The 11,524-nt window shown below is 46.7% G+C and overlaps 1 protein-coding gene across 1 annotated transcript; it reads right to left on the bottom strand.

Moving 5' to 3' along the window:
• Positions 1-5,833: 5,833 nt before the first annotated feature.
• On the bottom strand, positions 5,834-10,706 carry LOC107297031 (transcription elongation factor A protein 2; the record flags this gene model as incomplete). Its single annotated transcript, XM_015826387.1, has 3 exons — positions 5,834-6,013; positions 8,194-8,265; positions 10,560-10,706. Coding segments are annotated over 3 exons (228 nt in total), but the record flags the coding sequence as incomplete, so codon positions are not given.
• Between the last annotated feature and the right edge of the window lie 818 nt (positions 10,707-11,524).

Raw genomic sequence — 11,524 nt, 5'->3', positions numbered from 1 at the left:
TCCAAACTCTCACAGCCATATATATTACGACTGGGAAAACCGAAGTTACAAAATCTTAAAAAGTTTAGCTCAAGTTGCGAAATACTTCTCTAGAATATTGACTGCCGCAGTTCGACTGGCTTCCTTAATGCTGGACAGAGATGGCGGGGAATACAGTAGCTTATGGATCACGGATATTAATTTTCACAATTCTGTCCTAGGCCATAGACCAGTGGTGGCGAACCTACGGCACGGGTGCCAGAGGCAGCACTCAGAGCCCTCTCTGTGGGCACGCGTGCCATCGCCCCAGTCCTAGGCCTTCAGCTGGATTTTATAAAACCTTTTCGCTTTAGGCCTCCACCGCCATGTGCAAAAAAAGATAGGTTCAATCAACGAGTCAATTTCAACTTCTCGCGGGAAAAAAAAGATCTTGCAAAGTTGGAATTGTTTGATTGAACTTTTTAATCCCACCCAGTCTGCCGTTACCACCGCAGCCACACCCAGCCAATGGGCCACACCCACCCGGCACCCAACAATGCATAAGTGGGTTTGGGGTTGCAGTTTGGGCACTCCGTCTCTAAAAGGTTCGCCATCACTGCCATAGACTGTATTGGGTCTCCAAACTTGGCGCCTTTGAAATGTGTGGACTTCAACTCCCAGAATTCCCTAGCCAGCGTGGCTAGCAGAGGAATTCTGGGAGTTGAAGTCCAGAAGCCTTAAAAGTTGCCAAGTTTTGTGATCCCAGGGCTACATGGAAAACGTGGATTAAAGCTGACACACCCATGAGCATCCCATAATTTTACAAGCTGGATCTCATGATTTCAGTCCTGTTCAATAGAGCTTGGTTGGCATGCCCTGCCAAGCCATTAAAATGATTTACCAATGACTGGTTCACACACTTTTGTTAAGCCAAATGCAGACCATCTGTGGCTTAAGTGGAATTTTTCAAACAAAAATGGAAGGGTAAATAGATAACTGAGGAAGAAGAATGAGGTCCCTCTGCAGGATAACTATGGCTGATAAGCTAGAATGGGGAAAACACCTCCTTTTAATTAGTAGCACAGATGCAAATTGCTTTGATCGCCGGTGAATTGACTATCAGGGCAACTTCCATCTGTCTTCCACATATATGTATAGATAATCCTTGACTTACGACTGTAATGGAAGCCAGTCCATCATGTTTGTAAGTCTCGTGACCTTGATAATTCAGTCATGGGATCTTCCTGATGCTACAGATAATCCTCGACTTAATGACTGCAATCGGGACCAGAACTTCTATCGCTAAGCAAGGGAGCAGTTAAGTGCATCCCAGCCAAAGCAAATCACTGCAGTCGTTAAGCGAATCAGTCGTTAAGCGAATCTGGCTTCCCCCATTGACTTTGCTTGTCGCAAGCCAGTTGGAAAGGACATGTAAATGCCAGGACACTGCTACCTCCGTAATTACAAGCTGGTTGCCAAATGCCCACATTTTGATCACGTGGCAGGATGGCACAAGAGTTTTAAGTACAAGGGTTAGTTGCAAGTCCCTTTTTTCAGCGCCATTGTTAACTAAACAAATAGTTGTAAGTCGAGGACTACCTGTATTCTGGTATCTGCTTTTTTTAAAGGCACACTCCTTTCCAAGCACAGATCTTAAACATAAAAAAGAGTATTTGAATTGAAATTATTAACTGGAAAAAGCTTGCTAATATTTGAAACTGAAAAGACTGCTTTGGTGCAGGATCGTAGTTGCAAAACCTTTGGGGATCCTTTTCAATTCCTATCCCGCGATCCCAGCTCCACCATCTTTGAAGTAATGCTGAATAGCTGCGCTTAACCGTTAGCTGAATGTATCAAATTACTTTCCCCACCTTGAGCAGCTCCAGTAAAAATGAAAAAGCTTTGGGGTATGGTAAATATGTTTTATTTTTTTTGCAAAATATATCAACACTGAACTTGAGAGTGGATCTGCAGACTCACATGCTAGAGTTGCCAATATTTGGCAGTTTCTCGAGTTGGCACAGAAGCAAAATCGCTGCAGAAATCTGGCCACATACGCACCCCGAACAGTGGCCACAGTGGCCCCCGGTGATTTGTGAGTTGAGGTTGTGATGTCAAATCCTTTCCTCTCTACAGGTTGGACCCATCTTTCCTCCTGCAAAATTTCAGTATTCTTTTTTTATTATTATTTAAGGGACTTTTCCCACTCAAAACAAATGAAGCCTCCGTTGTAGCTTTGAGTTGAAAGTTACCTTGGAAAGAGTAACAAAGAAAAGATATTTCTTTCTATATTTCTGATGGCTTTTCATTTTGGCACTGAGATGGGCAAAATGAAGGGAATGTTTGAATATATAGCCAAAGCTTGGTAAATTATTGGCTTAGTTTTGTCTGATCAGAGATTCTATCAAACCAATCCTATATTTCAAGCTTTGTTTCTGAGAGATAAAGCCCAATCCTGTTCGATTTCATGGCTTCATTTAAGACAGAATAATATGAAAGAGAGCCAAGCCAAAGCTTGATTTGGCTAACAGTCAGAAAGTCTTTTATCTCATATCTTACTTGGGGGGGGGGAGGAACAGGGATAACCACACATATAAACCTGGATTTTGAGAACATCCTGTTCCCTTCATTCCTTTATTAGGCAGGACGTGGCTCGTTCACATAGGATAATAACTAGATTACAGGTAGTCCTCGACTTACGACCAAAATTGAGCCCAAAATTTGCACTGCTAAGCCAGACAATTCTTAGGTGACTTTGATCATGTGACCAAGGAGGTGCTGCAGCGGTCCTAAGCGTGAAAAATTGTCACTTTTTTCAGTGCCATTGTAACAGTCACTAAACAAATGGTTGTAAGTCAAGGACTGCCTGTACTGAGTTAAATTATATTTTTGGGATCCCTATAATGCACTCACCACTGACTAACCCAGGGATCTTCAAACTTGGCCCTTTTATGACTTGTGGACTTCAATTCCCAGAATTCCTCAGCCAGCACACGTGCCTGGCTGAGGAATTCTGGGAGTTGAAGTCCACAAGTCATAAAAGGGCCAAGTTTGAAGACCCCTGGACTAGACCAAACAGCGTTCACTGGAACAAGCCACTAAGACTCCCCAAAACCTAAGTAACCAAGCTTAACTTTACCCATATTAGGTTTTGGTGATCTTCATAGAACTGGATTAAATACATTGGGTGAATGTAGCCCTCAGTTTTCTTTTTTCCATGGCTGGTTTGATCTTCAACTTAAGTCAGCTCTCAAAGGAGAGATTTTGCAACTGCAACTGGCACGGCAGCAGAGAGAAAAAAATTCTAGAAGAAAAGATACTCTGGGAAATATATATATTTAGCCCTCTTCATACATTCCTCACCAGATCCGATGGCTTAAAATGGTATTTTTCAGACTCGGCGACTTGAAGATGGGTGGACTTCAATTCCCAGAATTCCCTAGCCAACATGGCTGGCTGAGGAATTCTGGGAGTTGAAGTCCACCCACCTTCAAGTGGCCAAGTTTGAAAAAACAAACAAACATTGGCTTAAAATGAGGCAGCACACAAGGGCCCCATCCGGGCCTTCTCCAATATGCCCCTCTTCGCTCATGGTTTCAGATCTTCCCGTTTGAGACATTTCAAACCACGTTCAGCTGAGGTAAAAAGTCACCTCAGAACTGCAGATTGTATTGCCTCAGGTACAGCTGAACACAAAGAAGTAGCATTTTCCAAACCTCGGTGGTTGCGGTCACACAACAAGTTCGGCCTGCTCACTGAGTTAATCTATTGTCGGTGTTTACGTTAATGTAGTGAGCCAAAAGCTTACTTCAGCCCCAAATTTCTGTCGCTAAGCGAGACAGTCGAGTTTTGCCCTTTTTGCGACCTTCCTTGCCACAGTTGTTAAGCGAGTCACTGCAGTGGTTCAGTTAGCAACCTGGTTGTTAAGTGAATCTGGCCTCCCCATCGACTTTGCTTGTCAGAAGGTCGCAAAAGGGGATCACATGACCCCCATCGTAAATATGAGCCAGTTTGCCAGGCTTCCGAATTTTGATCACGTGACCCTGGGGAGGCCGCAACGGTCATTACGTGTGAAAAACGGTCATCAGTCCACTTTTTTCAGTGCCGTTGTAATTTTGAACGGTCACTAAACGAACGCTTGTTAAGTCGAGGACTACCAGTACTATAAGGTAGATTGAGGCACACAAACCAAGACCGACCACGGTTAAAAACCACCAAGCTTAGGGAAAGTCTGCTGTGCAACCTGGCAGGGTTTGAAATAAGTGGTCGTTTAGGAAAATAGCCTGATAGAAAAGTGGACATCGACAGACAAAAGCTCTGGATTTTTCCCAATTTTAATTCCCCCCCCCCCAAAAAATAATTTGACGTTTTTTCAACCGGCAGATCGCCGTGTTCTTCGTGAAGGAATGTTTTTTTTTATTATTTTGCATTTGCGACTGTACATGGAACACAGAAAATAAAATTTAAAATAAAATGAGAGGGCCCGATGAATGAGATGATGCAGCAAAGGTACAATCCAAGTTCCTTTGGGTTAACCATCTTTCCTAAATCACGAATTGATTTCATTTGCCTGGTTAAGTTTAGCTACCTTGGCTGACTGGAGGGGAAGGTCTAAAATGGTGTTTCTCAAATTTGGCAAGCTTTTCAGACAGGTGGACTTCAACTCCCAGAATTCCCCAGCCAGCCATGCTGGCTGGAGAATTCTGGGAGTTGAAGTCCACCTGTCTGAAAGTTTGAGACACACTGGTTCAAAAATCTTGTATTTCAACTCTTTTTCTGAGATCTCGCACAGCAGTTCGATACCACCAGCCTAAGTAAACGTCTCCCTTTTCCTTCCCTCACACCACCACCCCCCCAGGATTTTTCATTTAACAAACTCAAATATTTTTGCGTTAGTAACACTTGCACTTAAGAGGCTGTGGATAGGCTTGGGCACGCAGGCCAAATTACCCACTCCGTCAAGTATAAAATGGCTCTCTTTTCACATGGATGTGTGTTTGTGAGGGTTCACAAGGCAGAGGCTTGTCCTATGTGGAAAACGGAAACTGGTGTGTAGATGCAATTAGCAGAGGGCAGTTGTGTTCCTAACACACACAAAGAATGCATCTTAGAGATTTCACACACAACAGTCAATAGGGATGCAAGCCGAAGCGCCTCCATTTTACACACGGCATTCCCCCCAAAGTCTGCAAGCTGCCAACTTTCAAAGGCAGCTTTTTTTTCTCCCACCCAATTGCAGAGAGTCGGCTGAAATTAAAGCTATTTTCCTAGAAACACTTCTGAATTTTGAATACTATTTTTTTCCCCCTCCTAGTTTTCTTTTGAAGCCCCCACTTTTCATATCGTTAACGACAGCAGCCCGCTTTTGAGAGATGGTTTGTTTTTACAACCCAGCCACGGGAAAATCAATATATATTTCAACCGATTTTGGGGGGTGGTGGGGAAACAAAACCTTTTCACTCTATTTCCTATTCTTTCCAGCTCCCAAAACAAAATGAAAGCAGGATGAGTAATACTTTTTTTTTTTTTTCGGTAGAGGGGCTGGAAGCCCCGCAGCTTTCAAACTGGGCAGGTTTGTGCAATGGAAGCGAAAAAAAGTCATCCTGCAAAACAGAAAGGAGCCTTGAACCCAGGATTAGGAAGTTGGGTTAATACTGGTTGTAGCTTTTGAGAAGCCAAGGAGACTCACAAGAAGCTGTCTGTACACTTTTGAGGCTCAAAGCCAGACGACGCCTGGCCGTTTTAAGAGAAACGAAACGAAACAAGAACAAAAAGTCGCTGTTCCACATTCTCAACAATAAGCTGGTTGGTCCCGGGTTAAACTGTCCCATCCGGCGCCATCCCGGCAGCCTCCGTTCCCAGCCGCTGAGGCTTCCTACAGGTGTGCAGGCAGCCGGGGCCCTCCTCACCTGGATGATGTACAGAGCACAAAGCAAACTCGGTGACAAAAACAGGACAAAAAAAATAATCTGCTGGCGGTACGGCAGGAGTCCGTGGCAGAGCTTGGGCCCCGAATCGGCTGTGGCTGCTCCCCTCGGTGAGGTTTTCAGCAGAACTGTAAGAAGGGGAAGGGGATTTAGAGAGAGAGAAACAACTGCACACAAAAAAAAGCCTCTTCTGCTGAAGGGGAATGGAGGACCCACTGAGGCTCCCAGAAGGTGGGAGGACTCTGAGATAATGACCGGGTCCTTCCTTCCTTCCTTCCTTCCTTCCTTCCTTCCTTCCTTCCTTCCTTCCTTCTTTTCCTTCATTCCTCTCTCTCTTCCTTGTTTCCTTCCTCACTCCCCTTCCTTCCTTCCCTCCCTTGTTCCCTGTCTCCTCCCTCCCTTCCTTTCTTCCTTCTGTCCTCCCTTCCTCCCTCTCTCCTTCCTTCTGTCTCCTTTATTCCTTCCTCCCCTTCCTGCCATCCTTTCCTCCCTCATTCCTTCCATCTCTCCTTCCCTTCCTCCCTTCTGCCCTTCCTCCCTCTCCTTCCTTCCTTCCTTCCTTCCGTCCTTCCTTCCTTCCTTCCTTCCTTAATTCATTCTGCCCTCCCTCCTTCTCCTTCCTTCCTTCCTTTACCCCTCTACTTTCCCTCTCTCAAGGTGCCTCCTATTATTATTATTATTATTATTATTATTATTATTATTATTATTATTATTATTATTATGTGCCTGAGTTGTGCTTACATTTCCAACATCTATCTGACATATTTTTAAACATTTTTGCTAATCTTGCTGGTGGCAAGTGCCATCTATAAAACATTTTATATAAGTTTTCTTTATATGAAGTTGACAGTTAAAATAATTAACCAGTGGAACAACCTGCCTCCAGAAGCGGTGAATGCTCCAACACTGGAAATCTTTAAGAAGAGACTGGACAGCCATTTGTCTAAAATGGTATAGGGTTTCCTGCCTGAGCAGGGGGTTGGACTAGATGACCTCCAAGGTCCCTTCCAACATCATCATCATCATCATCATCATCATCATCATCATCATCATCATCATCATCATCATTATTATTATTAGTCCCGTCAATGTTTATTTTTTTTCTCTCTCCTTCCTTTCTTTGCACAAAGCATAAAGTGGATTTAAATAGCAATAGCACTTAGACTTGTATATCGCTTCATAGGGCTTTATCTCAACTCCTAAACCAGAAACAGGTAGTCTCAACTTGCAACAGTTCGTTTAGTGACCGTTCAAACACTGAACACAACGGCACTGAGGAAAGTGACTGCTGACCGTTTTTCACACTTACACAACCGTCGCAGCATCCTCCAGGGTCACGTGATCAAAATTCAGACGCTTGGCAACTGACTCATATTTACGACGGGTGCAGTGTCCCCGGGGGTCACAAGACCCCTTTTGCGACTTTCTGACGAGCAGAGTCAATGGGGGGAGGCAGATTCGCTTAACAAGCATTTTACAGATAGTCCTCGACTTACGACCACAATTGAGCCCAAAAATTTATGTTGCTAAGTCAGAAAGTAGTTAAGGGATCTTTCACAAACTTTCTAGCCACGGTGATTAAGTGAATCAGTGCAGTTCTTAAGTTGGGGAACACGGTCGTTAAGTGAATCTGCCTCCAGAAGCTGTGAATGCTCCAACACTGGAAGTTTTTAAGAAGGGACTGGACAGCCATTTGTCCGAAATGGTATAGGGTTTCCTGCCTGAGCAGGGGGTTGGGCTAGATGACCTTCAAGGTCCCTTCCAACATTATTATTATCGAAAGGTCGCAAAAGGGGATCGCGTGACCCCGGGATACTGCAACCGTCATAAATATGGGTCACTTGCCAAGCGTGTGGATTTTGGATCACGTGACCCTGGGGATGCTGCAAGGGTTGTGTGAAAAACGGTCGTCAGTCACTTTTTCTGAGTGCCGTTGTACCATTGAATGGTCACTAAATGGACTGTTGTAAGTTGAGGACTACCTGTACAAACCTGACCACTGCAGTGAATGCATTTAACAACTATGGCCAGAAATTCAGATCCTTGGTAACTGATTCGTATTTATGACGGCTGCACCATCCTGGGGGTCACGTGATCTCATTCTACGGCCTTCTGACAAGCAAACTAAATGGGGAAGCCAGATTCACTTAACGACCGGGTTGCTAACTTAACAACTGCAGTGATTCACTTAAAACAACTGTGGCGTGAAAGGTTGTAAAACGGGGCAAAATTCACTTTAACGAGTCGTACGTCAAGGCCTACCTGTGCCGGGTTCAATAAGTCACATCCAGGCATCAAGATGGCTTACCTTCCAGCGATTTCCACATTCGTTACACACCACAAAGGTTGTCATTGGCTCATCCGAACTGCGGGTCTGCACCTGTGGGAATCAAACACAGGGTAGGCCTCAGCGAGGTTACGTATTTTTAAGTTTTTAAGAAGAGACTGGACAGCCATTTGTCTGACATGGTATAGGGCAGGGGTAGGCAACCTTGGCTCTTTTATGACTGGTGGACTTCAACTCCCAGAATTCCTGAGTCAGCATGGCTCAGCATGGAAACCTCTCCCTTTCCCCTCAGCATGACTGGCTCAGGAATTCTGGGAGTTGAAGTCCACCAGTCATAAAAGAGCCAAGGTTGCCTACCCCTGGTATAGGGCAGCGGTACTCAACCTATGGGTCGCGACGCCATTTGGGGTCGATCGACCATTTCACGGGGGTCACCAAGCAAGGCTGTCCGCCATTTTTTTTCCCCTTTTCCGGCGGGAGCCTTACCTCCCTTGGGCTGGGCCAGCTGGTGGTCGGCCTGCTCCGTCTCTGCCGCTTGCCAGCTACGCCTCGGCCGGCGCAGGGGGCGGAACCACGCATGCGTGGCGCTCCCGGGCAGGGAAAGTCCCCGACTTACGACCGGTTGGGTAGTCCTCGACTTACAACCAGTTTAGTCCTCGACTTACGACCGGTTTAGTCCTCGACTTACGACCAGTTGGGGGTCGCAGCATTAAAAAGGTTGAGAACCACTCGTATAGGGTTTCCTGCCTGAGTAGTGGGTTGGATTAGAAGACCTCCAAGGTCCCTTCCAACTTTATTATTATTATTATTATTGTTGTTGTTGTTATATTTCCCAACGTGTCAAATCGTCATCTTTCTTCAGCCCTTCCACATATTCATGGTAATCCTCGCTTAACGACCAGTTACTTAGCAAACCACTCAAAGCTACAACAGACTCCCCCCCCTCCCAAAAGGTACCTATGATTTGGATTTAAAGGTCTAAAGGTCGCCACCTCCTCCGTCTCACATTTCGGGCCCTGGGCAACCAGCCAGCATTGATCTCTGTTTGCAGTGCCCCACAATCACATGACCACAATTTGCAAGTTAAAAAAAAGAATCCGGAGTCCAACAATAGGTCTTCTCTCCTGTTGCCCCCCCCACCCTGTGGAATGAATCAGCCCCCCACTTTCCTGGTCTTTCCAAAGTACCTCAAGACCTAGCTCTCCCGTCACACTTGGAGCTCAAAGACTGGCATGAAACCTACATCGGCACTGAAAAAAAAGTGACTTATGACTGTTTTCCATACTTACGGCCCTTGCAATACCCCCCCACGGTCACGTGATCAAAATTCAGATGCTCGGCCACTGGCGTGTATTTACGATTGCTGTGCCCCGGGATTATGTGATTCCCTTTTTGTGACCCCGACAAGCAAAGTCAAGAGGGTAGTGCAGTGGTTCTCAACCTTTTTAATGCCGCGACCCCAACCGGTCGTAAGTCGAGGACTACCCAACCGGTCGTAAGTCAAGGACTTTCCCTGCCTGGGAGCGCCGCGCATGCGTGGTTCCGCCCCCTGCGCCGGCCGAGGCGTAGCTGGCAAGCGGCAGAGACGGAGCAGGCCGACCACCAGCTGGCCCAGCCCAAGGGAGGTAAGGCACCCGCCGGAAAAGGGGAAAAAAATGGCGGACAAAAAAAAATGGCGGACAGCCTTGCTTGGCGACCCCCGTGAAATGGTCAATCGACCCCAAATGGGGTCCCAACCCACAGGTTGAGAACCACTGGGGTAGTGGGACTGACTGAACAACCGTGTCACTAACTTTACAATTGCAGCGATCCACTTAACAACTGTGGCCAGAAAGGCCGTAAAACGGGGCAAAACAAAAAACCAACCCCTTTTATTATTCACAGACCCGAGTCAATATCCAAGGCAAACAAACACAGTTCCTAGAAACTCGATCCTCAACATGAATAGCTTGCCTTCGGCCACCAGCACCTCCCACACCTTCCCTGTTATTATTCAGTCCAGGCGTGGCTTCCTAATGCCTTCTCCTTTGCCTTTGGAGCCGCCCCATTGCATTCCTCTGTCCTACTCGCTTCTCTTGCCGGCGCTTTCGTTGCATCCTGGATTTGTCCCAGCTGTTCTTCATCACTGTCCAGCTCAGACTCCCAGCACAGCTGTGTCTCAGCCTGAGTGTGAGTAGAGGAGCCAGGCTCCTCGTCAGAGACTGTAAGTCTTGGAGCTCCTCAGAGCCTTCCTCTGATGTCCCTCCAGGCCCCTCCTCCTCCTCTGATTCCTCAGACTCAGCTGCCGGGTCCACTGGCTGGCGAGGAATCATAACACCAGGTTCCCTCTGGGGGAAGGGAGATTTGAGCGCTTTGAAAAGTGATCGAGAAAACCCGTGAAATATCACCTGAGTGTAGGTGCAGTTCTTTTTCTTGCACTTGCCACAAGTGAAAAGATCTGTCTGGGTCCCTCCAGTTTTGGCCATCTGATGCTCCCGGATAGCCTCCTTGGTCATGGCTTTGCGGATCTCTTTCAGTTCATTGCTGGCCATTTCCTGTCCAGGAAAGAACGCAAAGGGTCACTTCAGTACCCGGCAGGCAAACGGAGCAGCCACCTTTGAAGCTGGAACACACAGAAACATTTTAAACATTGAAGGCTCTTCATCCCAAAGTGCATAGCTAAAGGTCTATGGGGATAAAAAAAAATTACTGGCACTTATTATTCCCTTAAGGAATAATAAAGTGAGTCACAAGGCAGCCGACCGTGACAGGTTCTACAGTAGTGGCTAAAATTGTGGAAACCTTTTGGGAAAAGTGTATTTTTGAGGTTTGATGGCTAATAACACCACTTTTGGGGGGAGTAGTACCATAAAATTATGTATCAATGGAAAGACAATTTAATCAAGAATGTAATGCAGGGGTGTCAAACTCAATTTCATTGAGGGCCGCATCAGCATTGCAGTTGCCCTCGGAGAGCTGGGTGGGTGTGGCTAGGGTGGGTGCGGCCTACTGGGTGGGCGTGGATGGAGTGGGTGTGGCCTACTGGGTGGGTGTGGCTAGCTCTACATCATTCGTGTCAAGGGCGCCTGTGGGGGCCTGGGCAGGAGTGGGACAGATCTGAGGGTCTCTGGCAGAAGGGGGTGGGACCGGGGCAAGTGCCAAGGCATGGTCCACTGGAGGAACCTCACTGTGAGGAGAGTGCCCCGCTGCCTGCCGACACCCCTCCCCCAGAGCCCATCAAGCCGGATAGGTGAAGTAGGCGAGGGCCGTTTGCTGGCTACTTCCAGGCGATGGTCCATTTCTTCATTCCTCACAAAGGGGGACACCTCCCCAACATGCACCCAGGGGACGGGGACGACGCGGCAGGGGCTGG

The sequence above is a fragment of the Protobothrops mucrosquamatus genome, unplaced genomic scaffold, assembly GCF_001527695.2.
Source record: "Protobothrops mucrosquamatus isolate PMUCROS unplaced genomic scaffold, P.Mucros_1.0 scaffold3093, whole genome shotgun sequence".
NCBI classification, from domain to species: domain Eukaryota; kingdom Metazoa; phylum Chordata; class Lepidosauria; order Squamata; family Viperidae; genus Protobothrops; species Protobothrops mucrosquamatus.
This window is presented reverse-complemented; position numbering and strand designations above follow the sequence as displayed.